Here is a 16658-nt window from a genome sequence, read left to right on the forward strand (position 1 = left end):
GTATCCGCTCTTGCTTGTCTTTCTTTAATTGTTTCTCCACTACTCTTGTCATGACTCTACTCTGGAACAAAAGTGTAGTTTAAATTAACACTTATGTTCCCTCGCTAGTGCCCGTATTAAAAATGGCGTCGCTTCCTTCCGTGTTGATAGTTCTTTTGCAATCAAGATCCGGGCGGAAACTCTGGATGGGCAGGTGCAGCCGGGCAGAGCCGAGGTTGCTTTGTAAAGCTTTCTGGGGATCCCGAGGGCGGGTCAAGTCAGAGTTGCTGGGTTTTGCTCCGGCTGACTCTGCTTGTGAGGAGCGGCCAATGCTGAGGCCTCAGGGCTACTGTCTAGCTTGCCAGTTAGCTGAGTAGGCGGCGGAGCGGTGCCCCTAGCGGGTTAACATGTGGGCCTTTCCGGACTTGCCCGTGCCGCTGCTGGTGAATTTGATCGGCTCGTTGTTGGGATTTGTGGCTACACTCACCCTCATCCCAGCCTTCCATGGCCACTTTATCGCCGCGCGCCTCTGTGGCCAAGACCTCAACAAAACCACTCGGCAGCAGATGTGAGCGGCGGCACACGGTGTCCTGGGCAGGGGATCGGGCGGGCGGGCAGGGGATCTGGTGGGTAGGCTGGGGCGAAGACTGAGGTGCTTGACTTTGCACGCGACCGAGAGCTAACCAAGGAACCCTGGAAAGAGGGAGGTGTTGGAAAGAACTGGTTAGCCTGGGGAAAGGATGGATGGGAGACCCTTGGGTGTGTCAGGAACTGCAGCAGCGGTGCCCTCCTCATCCCGCCCTGCCAAAGAACTGGGAAGAAGACCATTATGGGTTTCTGTAACGTCTGCACTAGTAAGTGACCACGCCCCCTTTCTTCTCTTCCCCCCCCCCCCCCTTCACTGAACCCTTGCTGCCGGACCACAGCCCAGAATCCCAGGGAGTGATCAGTGGTGCAGTTTTCCTTATCATCCTCTTCTGCTTCATCCCTTTTCCTTTCCTGAATTGCTTTGTGGAGGAGCAATGTAAGGCATTCCCCCATCATGAAGTAAGTGAGTTAATGGGAGTCACTGGCTGGAGCCTGGGAGGTGAAAGAGTTGGGGTTATTTGGACTGGGGTAAGGGGGCTGAGGAACGAACTGAAAAGACGGGACTTCTTGTTAGGAGGGCGGGTAGTGTTGCATTATAACATTTCTGAGCCTCCCCCAGTTTGTGGCCCTGATAGGTGCCCTTCTTGCCATCTGCTGCATGATTTTTTTGGGCTTTGCTGATGATGTACTCAATCTGCGCTGGCGCCATAAGCTACTGCTGCCCACAGCTGCCTCACTACCTCTCCTCATGGTCTATTTTACCAACTTTGGCAACACAACCATTGTGGTACCCAAGCCCTTCCGACCAATTCTTGGCCTGCATCTGGACTTAGGTGAGTAGCACTATCAATACTGCACCTGTGGCATCTACTTCATACCCTTCACCGCTGTGAGATATCCAACACAGCACACTTCCTAGTGCTCCACATTCTCCTCTAAGTGTTCCTGTTCTTCCCCTGTTTACTCAGATCCTTTTTGGTGACTCTTTATCCTATGATGTGTTTTCATTACTTTTCTCAAAAGAATATCCTTAAATCTTCCCTCCCTAGGTGGTATTAACTTCTTTTCATACTATGTCTCCCCCCAGGGATCCTTTACTATGTCTACATGGGGCTGCTGGCAGTGTTCTGTACCAATGCCATCAATATCCTAGCAGGGATTAATGGCCTAGAAGCTGGCCAGTCTCTAGTTATCTCTGCTTCCATCATTGTCTTCAACCTGGTGGAGCTGGAAGGTAGGTGGGATTGGGATAGGGAGAAAGAGAAGTCTGAGTATTAAGGAAGTTGTCTTATTTATGGCTTTAGGGAATTCAGGAGGAAAAAAAGAAACAATGTGTGAGTAATTATAAAAGATAATGGAGACTATTTACTTTGCAAATAACAATAGAGAGTTATCAAATTTGAGAAAGAAAAATAGCTCTGTCATTTATAGCTGGAGTGGCACAAATAGCAAGGCTGTATCTTCTATTGTACAGAAACAGTTTCACAGACCCCAGCATCAAAATCACTCTCTGACCATGATGGAACACAGCAAAAACCAGAGTCTTCCCTCACAATCATGTCTGAGCACAGACAAACCATGAGATACCCACAAAAATGACCAAGAACCCCTCTTAGCATGAGAGACCCTGGCTTCTTTCCAATAACAATGGTTCCTCCTGCTTTTTAGGTTTAAAAATATATATATCTATATATATATAAAATATGGTGTATATAATTGTATGTACTAATTATATATTAATATATATTAAAATGCTTAATCATAGAATTAGCACAATTCTTATTTCCTTCTACCTCCCCAGAATTATCTAAAATGAATCCTATAAAAAGCCTCTCCTAATACCCCACCAGAATGAAACACATGGTGTGTAGTCTCTATAATCACCCTTTTTATGTTAGTAAACCCAACTTTGACTATCAATGTGTTTCTGGTAGTCTTTGACAGATGGATATCAACAAGTACTTATTAATGTTAAATACTTTTAAAACATGTTATTTAAATCTTGAAACCATTCTGTAACAGGTGTTATCATTTGTCCTATCTTACAGATGAGGAAAGTCACTTATGTGACATGGAAGATCACATAGCTAGGAAGTAAAGCTGGTATTCAAACTGAAGTCAGAATGACTAAACCAAATTTAAGACATTAACCAGTTTTTGATTGCTTCCATAAAATGGTAGAACACTTGAAATTGCCTGGTGACCTAAAAGGGGGTAATAGATTCTTAAAAGTGACTTGGGTGAGCTGGATGATATAGCTGGGAATACAAACAAAAATAGGATGAGGGCACACAGAAAAGTATGGGTATTCACTTTTCCTTTTTCCTTGCTTCCAAAGGTGATTATCGAGATGATCATGTATTTTCCCTCTACTTCATGATACCCTTTTTTTTCACCACCTTGGGATTATTCTATCATAACTGGTAAGTAGCCTGGTGGATAAGGAAGACAACTGTCTGAACACCTGGCAAAGATGGTCCTGATAACAACAGCTCTTAATGGAGAGGCTAAATCTATGCATACCTTCATTGACTGTTTTCTAGGTCTTCAGATAGTAGCATTCTGTCACTTTTCCCCGTGTTGCTAGAAAAGCCGTGGCTTTGGCACATGCCAGTCAAGTACTCTACTACTGAGCTACACAGCCTGATAGTATTCTGAAATTATTCTCTGCTGAGTAAAAGTTGGGGATGTATGCTGTGGAGCCCCCAGGAATAGATGAATTCAGGGCCTTGGGTCCTCCAGAGTGGCTGTGACAACTATAGCTTCCTCTCAAAACTATGGTCAGGGTGAGCTCACTGCTGAGAGTGTGTGATGTGGGAGAGAGTATTGGTAATGTCTCTTGCCAGTGGTTCAGATGTTCTTTCCTACATAGGTATCCATCGCGAGTATTTGTGGGAGATACCTTCTGCTACTTTGCTGGCATGACCTTTGCCGTGGTGGGCATCTTGGGACACTTCAGCAAGACCATGCTACTCTTCTTCATGCCACAGGTGTTCAACTTCCTCTATTCACTGCCTCAGCTCCTGCATATCATCCCCTGCCCTCGTCACCGTATACCCAGGTAGCCACTTTGGGGCATCATAGCCTTTCACTTGGGATATCTAAAGCCAGCCTATATATTTGCTTTGTAGGCTCCAAGGAAGAGCTAACTCTTCCCTTGTAGGTAGCCATTTATAATTTACAAAGCATATTTACTTACATCATTTCATGTAAAGTTCATTGCAGTTCTGATCATACAGCAGAGCCAGAAATAGATCTCAAGTTGTTTGATTCCACATTCAGTGCTTTTCCTAGTAATTAACTACAGGGAGGAGAGAGGTCTTTGACTAGAGGGCCGATCACATGAATCTGTCTTCTCCCCTACAGACTCAATACCAAAACAGGCAAACTGGAGATGAGCTATTCCAAGTTCAAGACCAAGAGCCTTTCTTTCTTGGGCACCTTTATTTTAAAGGTAACAAGGTAACAAGGAGGTAAGGCCCCAGGCCACCATTCTGAACTCAGGAAATGGGGATCCTAGGTCTACATCAGATCCAAGGGGAGGCTGGCAGTATTAAGTAGATCCCCATTCCTGAAACGTAGGTATTAGCTGAACTTCTCTTCACCTCTGGTCCCTCCAGGTAGCAGAAAGCCTCAGGCTAGTCACAGTGCGCCAGAGTGAGAATGAGGATGGTGCCTTTACTGAGTGTAACAACATGACTCTCATCAACTTGCTACTTAAAATCTTTGGGCCCATACATGAGAGAAACCTCACATTGCTCCTGCTACTGCTGCAGGTGAGATTGAGGGTGGAGTTTATACTAAACTCTTTGTCTCCTGTTCTCCGTGGTTCTTATTCCAGTCCATTTCTCCTTGCAGATCCTGGGCAGTGCTATCACTTTCTCCATTCGATACCAGCTTGTCCGACTCTTCTATGATGTTTGAGTTCCCTGAAGATTGCCCTTTACTATGGCACGGTCTCCAGGGTCCTAACCTGGGCCAATCTTGTGTCCAAGACTGCCTCCAGGCCCAGGCCTCTCCCACTGTTCACTATACTCCAGATTTTGTTGTTGCGTTTTCCTTCACCAGATATTATCGACTTTCTGGGCCTTTCTAGCCCTCCAATGATATTAATTGGACTTTGGCTATGGTTTTCTTCATCTTGCCACTTTCCCTTTCCATCTGATCTTTGCAGCCTCCTAAGGTGGGATGCAGCAACTATAATGCAGATACTTATAATTTAACATTCAGAGTCCTGACTCAAGGAATATGCTGGGCTTCCAGATAGAATACCAGTCGGTCTCCAGTTCCCTAGCTGACTATATTGGCTGCTGAGGAAGGGCCACTACACAGACATTGATACTTTAAATTAAGTGTTCTGATTAGTAAGGTGGGGCAGATGCTCTCACTGGTGACAATAAAGAGTTGATTTTTTCTTGTTGTTCCTTGTAGGTATATTTCCTCTATCAGCAGACTAGGAGAGATTGGGAGAGTTTGGAGGTACCTCTTCCAAGAGAATGCCTATCTCTGACACTTTCTAGCAAGCAGTAAACAGAACTGAGCCCAAACAAAACATGTTGAATAAATAGCGAAACACACTTCAGGTGAGATGGAGGATTTGTGTTCTGGCATAGGATGGAACTTTCAAGAGGCCTTATTTCTTTTTTACACTCCCTTTGCCAGATAAGAGGAGGGAGTGAGGAGTGAACGGAACTGGAAGGGAGGCAGGGATAGTTGTAGAGTTGACGCCTTTCCTTTAAAAATCATAGGCCAGCACGGATTTCCCAGGGGCTATCCAGCACGGATTCAGGTGCTACCTTTTTTGGCTTCCGGTTTTGGTCTCTGGCTATAGGGTTTAAATCTCCCGCGCTTTACATGGATTGGCCACAGCCGGAGGTGGTAGGCCGGCAGTGTGCTATCGCTCTTCCTCGTCTTTTTCCCCGGGCAAAAGGTTTTCAAATTCGACCAATCGCCGGGCGCGCTTTCCCAGCTGAGGCACGTCACGGAAGGGTTAATCGCAACCAACCGGAGGCGCGTATTGGAGAAAAGAACCAATCGGAAGGGCGCGGGGGTGTGCCCTAGGGGCTTATAAGGGCGGCCCTGCGGCGCGCGCGGCAGCAGTTAGACTGCGGCGGGCGGCAGTTGAGAGGTCTTCTGAGTCGCTGTTCTTCACTGTTCTACCTCGCGCATTATGTCCGGCCGCGGCAAGACTGGCGGCAAGGCCCGCGCTAAGGCCAAGTCGCGCTCTTCGCGCGCGGGTCTCCAGTTCCCTGTGGGCCGAGTACATCGGCTGCTGAGGAAGGGCCATTACGCCGAGCGAGTGGGCGCCGGCGCGCCGGTTTACCTGGCGGCGGTGCTCGAGTACCTCACCGCTGAGATTCTGGAGCTGGCGGGCAACGCGGCCCGCGACAACAAGAAGACGCGTATCATCCCCCGCCACCTGCAGCTGGCCATCCGCAACGACGAGGAGCTCAACAAGCTTCTGGGCGGCGTGACGATCGCTCAAGGGGGCGTCCTGCCCAACATCCAGGCCGTGCTGCTGCCCAAGAAGACTAGCGCCACCGTGGGGCCGAAGGCGCCGGCGGGCGGCAAGAAGGCCACCCAGGCCTCTCAGGAATACTGAGGGGTGCCCGCGCTGCGGCCGACTGCCCAGCCCTCCCTATGCTATCACAAAGGCCCTTTTAAGGGCCACCACCGCCCTCACGGAAAGAGCTGAGCCACGTTGGGCCGCTAGGCGTGCGAACCCCGGCGCCCGGCCCCCTCCCCTCGCGTCCCCGCCGCCTCCCACCCTCCCCTCCCCCGCGCCCGCGCCCGCACGGCCTGCCGCGGCGCTAGAGGGCCTAGGTCCCTGTCCTGGCTACCGGGAGGAGGGATGGGCTGGCGTCCTTCTCGGGCTCGTTCCGGGCCCTTGGGCCGCGGGACTGGGTTGGGGGCGCAGCACCTGCCCTCCTTGGTGCGGGTGACTCAGCCGCCCCCCCATCCTCAGAATGGCTGGTGGGCTGCGGTAAGGCCACAGCACCTTCTGGAAGACTTGCTTTCCGCGTTGACGTAGGGCAGAGGTGGGCAGCCAAGGCCAAGAAGCCGGCAGCCCTCAAGGTGAGTTCCTCAGTTGCTGCAGCCTGGATGTATCATTTCTTCAGCGTGGTGCTTAGCTCTTGCCAGGACTTTCAGACGTTGACTGTTGATTTCCAAGCTTTGAGAGAAATCGATCACTTGGTTTGGTTTGGTGCCCCCTTTATGCCAAGTCCCAGGATTTTCAGTCATCTCCGTCTTCATTCATAGCCTACATGGTGTGGCCAGGACAAATCTTTCCTCCTGAGATGACTCCTAGGAAGAAGTTTGCTCCAGTTTGGACATAGAGCTGGTTGTGTGGATAGCAATAGAGTTGTTTGTTCGAAAGAGACTGAAAACTGGGCCTGTCGGGCTTATCAACCCCATTTCCCTTCCAGCCACTAAACTCGGCAATCCAAGCACCTAGATACCAGCACATGTCAGTTAATCTGTGGACTGAGCCTCTCTTGGCTTCTGAACTGGAATTTTGCAGCTAACCCATCCACGACTAGAACCTTAAGTATTGGGGAGTTTCAGATGGTCTAATTTTGTTTATTAAAGGATTCTTTTTTTTTAAAAAAAAGTGTCTGTTTTCATTTTACAAGAGTTGTAGGGTTAATAACATGTATGCTTTCTTTCCTGAAGTAGTGGGGTGGAAGAGACTAATATTAAATATGCTGTACTGTTAACTGGAAAAGGGACAAACTAGGATTTGGGGTTGTTTTTTTTTTGGCAGTGCCAGAGGCCTCTGTGCTGTGCAAGTGTTCTACCATAGAACTACACTCTAGGCTCTAAGCCATAGATTTTAAAGCAATTCTCTTGCTTTCTTGGAGCTCCCTGTGAGACAATGGACTTGTTTGAAATTACTGTCAAGGTATAAACATTGAAGAGCTGGGAGCCTTGCCATAACTAATTCCAGCAGCGCCAGCAGCTCCAGAGGCTGAGACTGGAGGATCCCAAGTTCAAAGCTGGCCTCAGCAAAAGGAAGGTGCTAAGCAACTCAGTGAGACCCTGTCTTAATAAAATAAAAATAGGGTTGGGGATGTAGCTCAACCCACCCCCCACAAAAAAAAAAAAAAAAAAAAAAAAAAAAGTTCCAGGAGAACATTGAGCAAAGGTCTTAGACTCAAGTAAGGTTTAAGAGTTTTGCCAGGCATGGTGACTAATGCCCTTAATCCCAACACTTGGGGGGGGGGGCTGACTCAGGAGGATCACAAGTTTGAGACCATCCTCAGCAATTTAATTTAGCAAGGCACTAAGTTTAGTGAGACCCTGTCTCAAAAAGGGCTAAGGGATATAGCTCAGTGGTAAAGTGCCTCTGGGTTCCATTCCTAGTTAAAAAAAAAAGGGGGGGGGTATTGGTGGTGGAGGGGCTTTATCTCTTTTCCCCAGTCCCACCAAAACAACCATTTTTCAGAGCTGGTTTATTAGTAGAGTTGGTTACATTCAAAGACTGGCTTGGATGTCTAAAAAGAGATGACGCCCCATTTAAAGAAGGCAAGGCAGTCATCAATGCCCCAAGGTGAGGCAAGTCCTTGGAAGTCTCAGACCCTGCAGTTCAGTCTGGGGTAATCACTCCCCATTGATCACAGGGGTCCTGAAGGCTAGACACAGGCACTGGAAAGTGGCAATTCAAGCACTTGAACCCCACAGGCCATTTAGTGGACATCATTAAGCTGCCGTGCAACATCCAGGATGTTCTTGGCTCCTTTGTTCAGCAACAAGCTGGCCAGGCTGATGCCCAAGTTCTCAGCAGCCAGCTGGGCTCCTCTCGGAATGTTCAGGGCAGTGATGCCTACCAGTTGTGGATCATCCTCTGGGCCATCGTCATACTGGATGAAGGAAGGAGGTGAGATTTGGTGAGAATGACAAGATTACATGCACTATTATTTACTACTCCCTCCTCACCCTCCATCCTTGGTACCTGGGTGGGGACATGGATGGTAGCCTGCATTGTCTCTTGCATGCTATCTGAGCCATCTAGACTCCAGACTCCTCCAGTCAAGTACAGCTGGGAAAGAAAATGGTTGCTTCAGCATATTCTGAGAGGGAACTGCTTAGAAACCTAGGCTGCATAGGGAGAAATGCTGTAGTCCTTCCCTGTCTTCCCACCCCTTTTCCCCTACTTACTTGCCCATCTTTTATCACTGTATGCACTGCTACTGGCACACTGCAGCCTCCTTCCTGCAATGAAAAGTTCCTATGCTTTGACCACAGCCCTCAGAGATAGAGGACATAACTGAAAAGGCTGCTGGGCCAAGACCTGCATCCTCCACATTCACAACATTCAACAAGAAAGAGTGATCACTACATACACAGCACATCCTGGCTGCCCACCCCCCTCCTCCAGGGCAAGCACAGGTCCTACCAGGTGCCTCAAAAAAGCCCTTTCAGCGATGCAGCGAAGCAGAGTCTCAGGATCATGTAATACACCCACTAGATCCAAGATGTCCTGGTCCTTGGCTCGGACTTCCACAGCCAGGGCCCCCTGATGAAACACATCAAGCTTGATCTTCGCTCAACGAATGCAGCTAAGGATGGGAACCACCCTTCTGCCTGTTCCCCAAGGTCTTTGGGACCAGTAGCATCCCAAGGCCCCCTCCCTGAGAATTTTATTTTGAGGAATGCAGATATTGTAGGTTGTGAGACCAGATTCCTTGTTGAGAACAAAGGGAAGGGAGCAAATTAACAAGTGGCTTCTCAAGCTTACCTGGCCTACAGCATACATGCATTCCTCTGGATGTAGGATCTGTGGAAATAGAACAGGTAGAAGGGTGAGGAGAGGTCAGGGGTGCCCAAAAGCATCCAGCAATGAGATGTACTTCGTTTAACATCTAGAAAGCCTGAGGAGGCACAAGCAGGAGTCTGGACTTTGTTTTCCAATCTCCCCATCCTGGGAATCTATTTGCAGCATTAGAGGTCAGGTGGGGCTGAGGCTGTAGCTCAGTGGCAGAGCACTCACCTAGCATTTATGAGGCACTGGGTTCAATCCTTAGCACCATATAAAATGAAACAAATAAAGGCATACTGCCCATCTACAGTGACAAAAGAAAAAAAAAAAAAAAAGGAGGAGGAAGTGGTACAGCCAGGCATGGCAGTGCAGTACACACCTGTAATCCCAGCAGCCCAGGAGGCTGAGACAGGAGGAGTGCAAGTTCAAGGCCAGCCTCAGCAACTTAGTGAGGCCCTAAGAAACTCAGTGAGATCCAGTCTCAAAATAAATAAATAGGTAAATAAATAAATATAAATAAACAAACAAATAAACAGGGCCGAGAAGAGAATGTAGCTCAGTTGTAAAGTGCCCTGGGTTAAATCTCTAGTACAAAAAAAAAAAAAAGGAGGAGGAGGAGGAGGAGATGGTACAGGAAGGAAGGAGAAACAGATGAACTCAGGGAGGAGAAATTGGAAGCCCCTACCTGGCCCACCCGGTTCTGCCAGCCCATGCGCTGCAGGCCAGCCACAGCCAGGATGATGGCACTGAATTCATGCTGCTCATCCAGCTTCCGAAGCCGGGTGTTGAGGTTTCCCCGCTGCAGAGAGATGCTAAGGACTAACAGAAGCCACATGCTATTTGGAGTTTCTTTTCTTCTCCATCTACCCATCTTTTAGCTCTCAGCTTCATGACAACAGCTACCATTTACAACACCATGCTGTTCTAAAGTGCTTTCCCATATCAGCTCATTTCATTTTCATGCCAGTCCTGTGCAGTAGATGTGCAGTACTATACAGATGAGGACAATGATACAGAAAGGTTAAATAACTTGCCCAAGGTTACAAGACTCCAGAGAAACCTTCCATGATCCCTAAGTCTCTGTTTAGATGTTCTAGCTAGATGCTTCCAGAGAATCCCCATTTTTACCCATTAAGCACTTAGCATATACCATTTTTAAAATTAGTTTTATAAAGCTATATATTCGGGACTGGGGATGTGGCTCAAGCGGTAGCGGGCTCGCCTGGCATGCGTGCGGCCCGGGTTCGATCCTCAGCACCACATACCAACAAAGATGTTGTGTCCGCCGAAAACTAAAAAAAAAAAAAATATTAAAAAATTATCTCTCTCTCTCTCTCTCACTCTCTCTCTAAAAATAAAATAAAATAAAACTGTATATTCACCAGGCATGGTGGTGCACACCTGTAATCCCAACAAATTGGGAGGCTGAGAGAAGAGGATTCCAAGATTGAGGACAGTCTTAGTAACTTAGTGAGACCATGTCTCAAAAAATAAAAAGAGCTGAAAATGTTGGGTACAGTCGCGCACTCCTGTAATCCCAGAGGCTGGGGAGGCTGAGGCAGCAGGATCTCGAATTCAAAGCTGGCCTCAGTAAAAGCGAGTTGCTAAGCAACTCAGTGAGACCCTGTCTCTAAGTAAAATACAAAATAAGGCTGGGGATGTGGCTCAATGGTTGAGTGTCCCTGAGTTCAATCCCTGGTACCCCCCCCCCAAAAAAAGGCTGGGGATGTTGCTCAGTGGGTAAGTACTTAAGTACCCCTGGGTTCAATCTCTAATACAAAACAAACAAACAAACAAACAAACAAAACCCACTGCATAGTAAAAAAAAATCAAAATAATATAGTAGCATATATAAAGTAAAAATGGAAGCACCTCTATGCCCCCAGAAACAATCACTATTCACTATCACTTTGTATCATCAATGCCTATCTATAGACCTAACTAAAATATAAACTTTTCATTCTACATAAGTAAGGACAAAGTTTATATTACTCATCATTATCCCCAATGTGAGGCATCTACGTTGGGCTAAGAAAACATTAAAGGATTGAAGATGGATGGATGGATACATGGAAGGATGGGTGAATGGGTGGATGGAAAGACAGCCTGCTGCCCCTATGGGCCACCTGCACCAGAAGCTCCTTCCACTCTCAGGACTTCCAAGGTCATCTAGGTCTTGTCTTCTTCCTCAAGTATCAAGAATCTTGACCCCTCCTTCTAAAGGATACAATACTCTTGAACTCCAGATGTGGAAACTTCCTCTGCAACTGAGCTGCTCTCCGCAGGGAGCTGGTTCCCACAGTGCTGCTCAGAAAGAGAATTTAAAATTTAACACTAGGCAGCCACGGTTCCTTTCCTGCTCCTCCCACCAGGATGACCATCCAGGCCCCACTCACCTCTTTTCTGGCAAGGTTTCTAGGGTCTTCCCAACAAATTTTGGGTGAAAGACAACAGCATCACAGGGGTTTTCCCGCCTGGAGGAGGAAGGAAGGTCATGGAATGAAGGAGAAATTTCAATTTGAGTCATTTCCATTCTCTCAGTAGCTAACTAACTGGCATATTCTGAGTTTTCTGCCACACTCAAAGCAGAGGACCAAGTCCCAGAGGGAAAAGCAAAGTCTCCTGTGAGGTCTACCCCCTGCTCAGGCCCCTTGCTTCCAGGACTCTTACTTGCAGATGGCTCCAATGGTGAAGGCAGGAGGCAGCACGGTGGGCAGGTCCTTCAGGGAGTGAACGACCAGATCAACTCTAGAGAGATTGGAGGCAGGGAGAGGAGAAGGGGCTGAAGCAGTTGGCTCCTGCCTCAGCTTCAGTAGTGGAGCCAAGGGTAGTTCAGGAAGCAGGCCTTCCCCAGGCCTTGGGACCTTTGATATGCTCTCCTCCTGACTCACCTTCTTCCCCATTTTCCCAATCACTCTTACATTCCAAGCAGCCAGATGGCTCCAAACCAGGTCACTCTCCTTTTCAGAAGCCCGAACCCCACATATGAGTCCCCTATTTTATCTGGTCCACACTAGCAGCTTTACTGATCGCTGGATCTGTAGCATACAGGGATCCCAGCAAGAGATTGTGCCATGCTGTCCTGTCTCCACTTACTCATTCTTCTCCAGGGCATACTCTAGCTCCTTGGTAAACAGGCTCTTCTCTCCAATCTGCCAGGCAAGAGAGAGCCTCAGAGTGAATCTTTTAGGGCAAGGAAGAATGAAGGGGTATAAGGAATGAAGGGAAGTTGTTGTTACCTTAGAGAGTGCAGTATCAAGAATCTTGTCCCCTGTAGTGGACATAGCAACTGAGAAGAAAATCAACCAATCACATCATTAATCAGCATTTATTGAGCCCCTACTGTGCCCAGTACTGTACTAAAATTAAGGTGGAACAGAGCCACATAAGCTCCTTCCCCACCATCTAACAGGAAGACAGACCCACTCGCAAAAAAATCCAAGGCAGAAGATATTAAATGCCAAATTAACCCAGACAGTCAGAGCTAGAGATGTTCAGAGGAGAGCCAGCCCTCCAACTGGGAGAAGCCAAGAGGGGTTCTTGGAGACAGGGGCCAGTCTTTGGTGATAAGGAAAGCCAGGAACCCTGTGCTTTCCCCTCCACTAATACTGGCTTCCCATTAAATTCCATACATGTCCAGGAAACTTACTGATTTCAAACTGCAGGCCAGGGTATAAGGCTTTCAGCATTGCCACCACACTGTCTGTCTGTATGCGAGCCAGCTGAGGACAGAGATTTGTATTAGTCCTGCCCTTCCCTGGCCACTGCTCCAAGCTCAGATCCTCATAAGGTCAGGGAGATCCTAAAGGGAATGGAATTCTCACCTGGGAAAGAGAAGAGCCTGGCCTGGGAGTCCTCTGCACCCTAGCTCAGGATGTAATTTTCTACAGAAATCAATCTGCCATTCCCCACAGGATTTAACCCCCAGCCACCTCATTTCCTCTATGCTGGGAGCTGACCCTCTGGGCCCCCTCAATTTGTCATCCTGTGAGCACCAGAATTTTTCTGACAAACCTCCTCCACCCAATGTCCACACTTACCTGGCTCTTACGGGTACCCACTCGAATTACTTTCATCTTTGAGCCGTTTTCTTCCTGTTGAAAAAAAATCTCTGGGTTACAGTCCCCTCTGATCCTTGTGTTCCTTGTCCAAGAACCAGACTCACTAACTCAGAAGAAAGAAACCTCAGTCTCTGGCCTATGTGTGGCTGGCTGAGCCTCAGAGTGGAGAAATACTTCAAAACTAGTCCCTTGACCTTCCTCAGTACCTTCTTCCCTATTCAGGATCCAGAGGGAAGCAATGGTAGGATCTGCTACTACTGTTGTGGCAGTAACCAGGACACTGAGACTCAAAGCCCACTCTGGCCAAGTCAATTCTCAGTGGGAGTGCTGTACACAAACATGTGGGTAAAGAGATAAGGCACATCAGCCTGGCCAAAGGGAGGGTGGAGCCTCCAATTGGTTGGGCAGGGCAGCTGAAGTCACACATCACTGGAGTACAGGTTTACGATCCAGCACGGTGCAGGCACTCCAGAAAGCTTCAGTGCCACCAGATGCTGAGAACTACCTAGAAGCTGCCACACTAAGGGTCCCTTAATCTGGTTGGAATGCACCTACTGGACTTGGGTCAAATGATCTAATGTACAGTCTGCTAGGCCTCTTGTTGAGTAACATTGCACCATCCCACCAGGGCCTGTTTGTTCATCTATGAAATGATGATGTAACTTCTCCCTCAATATCTATAAGACTATGAGGCTGAACTGCCTAACATTCATTCATCAAGAGTGCTCCCTCTGGTCTCATCAAGTAAATGTTGGGGTGTCAGATCTCAAGCCAAAAACTCAATGGGAGGCTGGGTATGGTGGTGCATGCCTGTTAGCAGCTCAGGAGGCTGAGGCAGCAGGATCACGAGTTCAAAGCCAGCCTCAGCAAATGTGAGGCACTAAGCAACTCAGTAAGACCCTGTCTCTAAATAAATAAAATGCAAAATAGGGCTGGGGATGTGTCTTAGTGGTCAAGAGCCCCTGAATTCAATCCCTGGCACATCCCTGCCCCCGCCAAAAAAAAAAAAAAAAAAAAAAAAACCTCAATGGGACACACTTCTTCCTGTCAGGCACCTTGGATGAAAGTATTCAGTGCCAAGCAGATAAAATTGGGTTCGTTAGTGTGAGTCAGAGGTTCTATTTCTTTCTACATCAAACAGGAGCCACTGTAGAAACGTCAATTTCCCCTGTTCTAGGATCTTCATCCTATGAAGTTCTTTTGCAGTCAGACATCTGGTGCCTTTATTGTTGGAGGAGGTAAGAGCTTGCTGTTCTTGGACTCAAGTCTATTCCACTATGATCACTCCTTCAATAAATCAGCTCTGTAAGGCCCCTTGCAAATTTGGCTAGGCTTGAAACAGGACTCTAAAATTCTACCATAGGAAGCCCAGAAAAAGGAATCTAAGGTCCCAGAACTGCAAAATTCAAGCAATCCCTCAAGTTACTGAATCTGCAAAACATATTCAAGTCAAATTGTTCCATTAAAAAATACATATTTGCAGCTGGGCACACTGGAGTATGTCTGTCATCCCAGAGACTCAGGAGGCTGAGGCAGGAGCATTGCAAGTTTGAGGACAGCCTCAGCACCTTAGCAAGACCCTCAGCAACTTAGCGATACCCTATCTTAAAACAAATAATAAAAAAGGACTGGGGATCTTGCTTAGCGGTGAAGAACCCCTGAGTTCAATCTCCAGTACCAAACCACACCAAGCAGGTTTCAGTGATTCCCACTGATAGTACCAACACTTGGGAGGCAAAGTGGGAGGATTGCTGGAGGAGAAGTTTGAGACCAGCATGGGATGAACAGCTAGCTCTATTGCTTTTGCATATTGTTGCCTTCACAACAATTCTACTAGGTAGACAGGGCAGGCAATTGTCGAACGATGTTACAAAAGCAAAGGCTGGCACTGAGAGGTGAAATGATTCGCTTAGGGTCACACTGCTAATAATGGAAAGATCAACTTTTTCCTTCTAGCTCAGTGTTCTGTCATGTCTGCACTAGCAAAGAAACCCATTGCTCACCCGCAGGCTGGAAAGAAGGAGATAAGCAGCCGCCCCTTCTGTCTTATCTCAGGCATGCAGTAGCCTCCGTGGCTCTGTAGTCTGCCTGTGAACCAGCGCATGGGTAAGAATGGGAAGATCCAGGTAGGAAAGACAAATCCCCAGTCTCATGAGGCTGGGTGACTGCTATAAAGCAGAAAGGTACAAGGCTCTACTTCCAAGGCATTTGTGCGCAGTTCGGAGAATTGGGAATGTGCTCTCTTTTGAATCAGGTGCGAATGTTTTCCAAGGTGGCCCCACTGGCCTGTATCTTATGAAAGAACGCTGCTTATGTAGATGAACTTCACCCGTGCTAGTTTACTAACCCTAGAGACAAATATACAAGGCCTAGACGGAAGGAGCACGGATAAGTCCTCAAGGATGAAGGTTCCGCGGCTGACCGTACTTCCACACCTAACCCCTCCCCCACTTCTCACTGATTTTCCCTTTTCTTCCAAAAGCTAACCTAGCTACTGGCCCTTTAAAAAACCATAGAGGAAAAAGATGACGGAAAGCCATTCCAACCAATAGACAAAGGAGGATGGCAACCTCGGGCCAATCGTTGCATGGCTCTACCGGAAGCCTCAAGTCTTGCCAGTCACCCGCTCGGGACTCACCGCCGTTGCAGCCGCGTTACCCGCGTTACCGTTGCCAGACATGACTCCGCTCAGGAAGTTGGGCGGGTGGTGCCCCTAAAGTGCCCTGAGGTCCGTGGATGCCGGGATCTCGAGCTAGCGGGAACTGGGGACACGTGGGCCTGAGCTAGTCCCACGGTCTGACTACGGGACTGCTGAAGGCTCAGCGTCACGTCCGGCGCCTTCCCTCGAAGGGGAGGTACCTTCCTCTGGAGGGGAATTAGAATGATTACAACAGAGCCGCCTTCGCCGCCGCTGTTCTGCGGGCTCGCCCGGAGCGTGAGTTCCCTTTCGCCCCGGGGGCTTTCCATTTTGAGAACTAGGCCTGCCACGTCTTTCTGAATCAGGAGTATTGATGGTCAGAGGCTAAGAGAGGCTTCCCAATTTCACCTATAAACTGCCTTTCGCCCCCGTAAGGATAGCCAATTAAACAGGAGTTAACCATGCCCAGGAGGAAAGGGCGGATCTGTTAACCCTAAAATGTCCAGTATGACTAAATACCGGGTACTTAAGCAAGTTACCATGCCCGCTGGGCTGCATTTATCATAGACAGATAAAAGGGCTGTTCCCAAAGGCTTCTCATTCAGAGTTTATAGTTTCCTCTCCCCAGCAG

At 48.0% G+C, this 16658-nt stretch overlaps 3 protein-coding genes across 8 annotated transcripts; 2 read left to right on the forward strand and 1 right to left on the reverse strand.

The window, feature by feature from the left end:
• The first annotated feature begins 146 nt into the window (after positions 1 to 146).
• On the forward strand, positions 147 to 4981 carry DPAGT1 (dolichyl-phosphate N-acetylglucosaminephosphotransferase 1). Of its 5 annotated transcripts, XM_081282100.1 has the most exons (9): positions 148 to 547; positions 906 to 1026; positions 1187 to 1400; positions 1655 to 1801; positions 2906 to 2990; positions 3440 to 3628; positions 3934 to 4021; positions 4188 to 4343; positions 4426 to 4981. In XM_081282100.1, exons 1-9 carry the CDS (start codon positions 387 to 389, stop codon positions 4489 to 4491), a joined length of 1227 nt encoding a protein of 408 aa, XP_081138226.1. In that variant the 5' UTR covers positions 148 to 386; the 3' UTR covers positions 4492 to 4981. The 5 variants fall into 5 exon arrangements, with proteins under 5 accessions (XP_081138225.1, XP_081138226.1, XP_081138227.1 ...); XM_081282099.1 differs by having other exon boundaries at positions 147 to 547; positions 4188 to 4981; XM_081282101.1 differs by lacking the exon at positions 4426 to 4981 and having other exon boundaries at positions 3934 to 4040; positions 4188 to 4321.
• A 571-nt stretch (positions 4982 to 5552) lies between these two features.
• On the forward strand, positions 5553 to 7168 carry H2AX (H2A.X variant histone). The gene has a single exon (XM_081282104.1). It carries the CDS (start codon positions 5738 to 5740, stop codon positions 6167 to 6169), a length of 432 nt encoding a protein of 143 aa, XP_081138230.1. The 5' UTR covers positions 5553 to 5737; the 3' UTR covers positions 6170 to 7168.
• An 830-nt stretch (positions 7169 to 7998) lies between these two features.
• On the reverse strand, positions 7999 to 16213 carry HMBS (hydroxymethylbilane synthase). Of its 2 annotated transcripts, none has more exons than XM_081271267.1 (14): positions 16028 to 16213; positions 13369 to 13422; positions 12978 to 13050; positions 12568 to 12617; positions 12425 to 12480; positions 11999 to 12076; positions 11725 to 11802; positions 11557 to 11632; positions 10014 to 10127; positions 9308 to 9346; positions 8966 to 9085; positions 8728 to 8781; positions 8522 to 8608; positions 7999 to 8429 (listed from the first exon to the last, which is right to left on the reverse strand). In XM_081271267.1, the coding sequence occupies exons 1-14, from the start codon at positions 16067 to 16069 to the stop codon at positions 8256 to 8258; spliced, it is 1095 nt and encodes a 364-aa protein (XP_081127393.1). In that variant the 5' UTR covers positions 16070 to 16213; the 3' UTR covers positions 7999 to 8255. The 2 variants fall into 2 exon arrangements, with proteins under 2 accessions (XP_081127393.1, XP_081127394.1); XM_081271268.1 differs by lacking the exon at positions 16028 to 16213 and adding an exon at positions 15393 to 15666.
• Between the last annotated feature and the right edge of the window lie 445 nt (positions 16214 to 16658).

The sequence above is a fragment of the Spermophilus citellus genome (genome assembly GCF_964194105.1).
Source record: "Spermophilus citellus genome assembly, chromosome: 2".
Taxonomy (NCBI): Eukaryota; Metazoa; Chordata; class Mammalia; order Rodentia; family Sciuridae; genus Spermophilus; species Spermophilus citellus.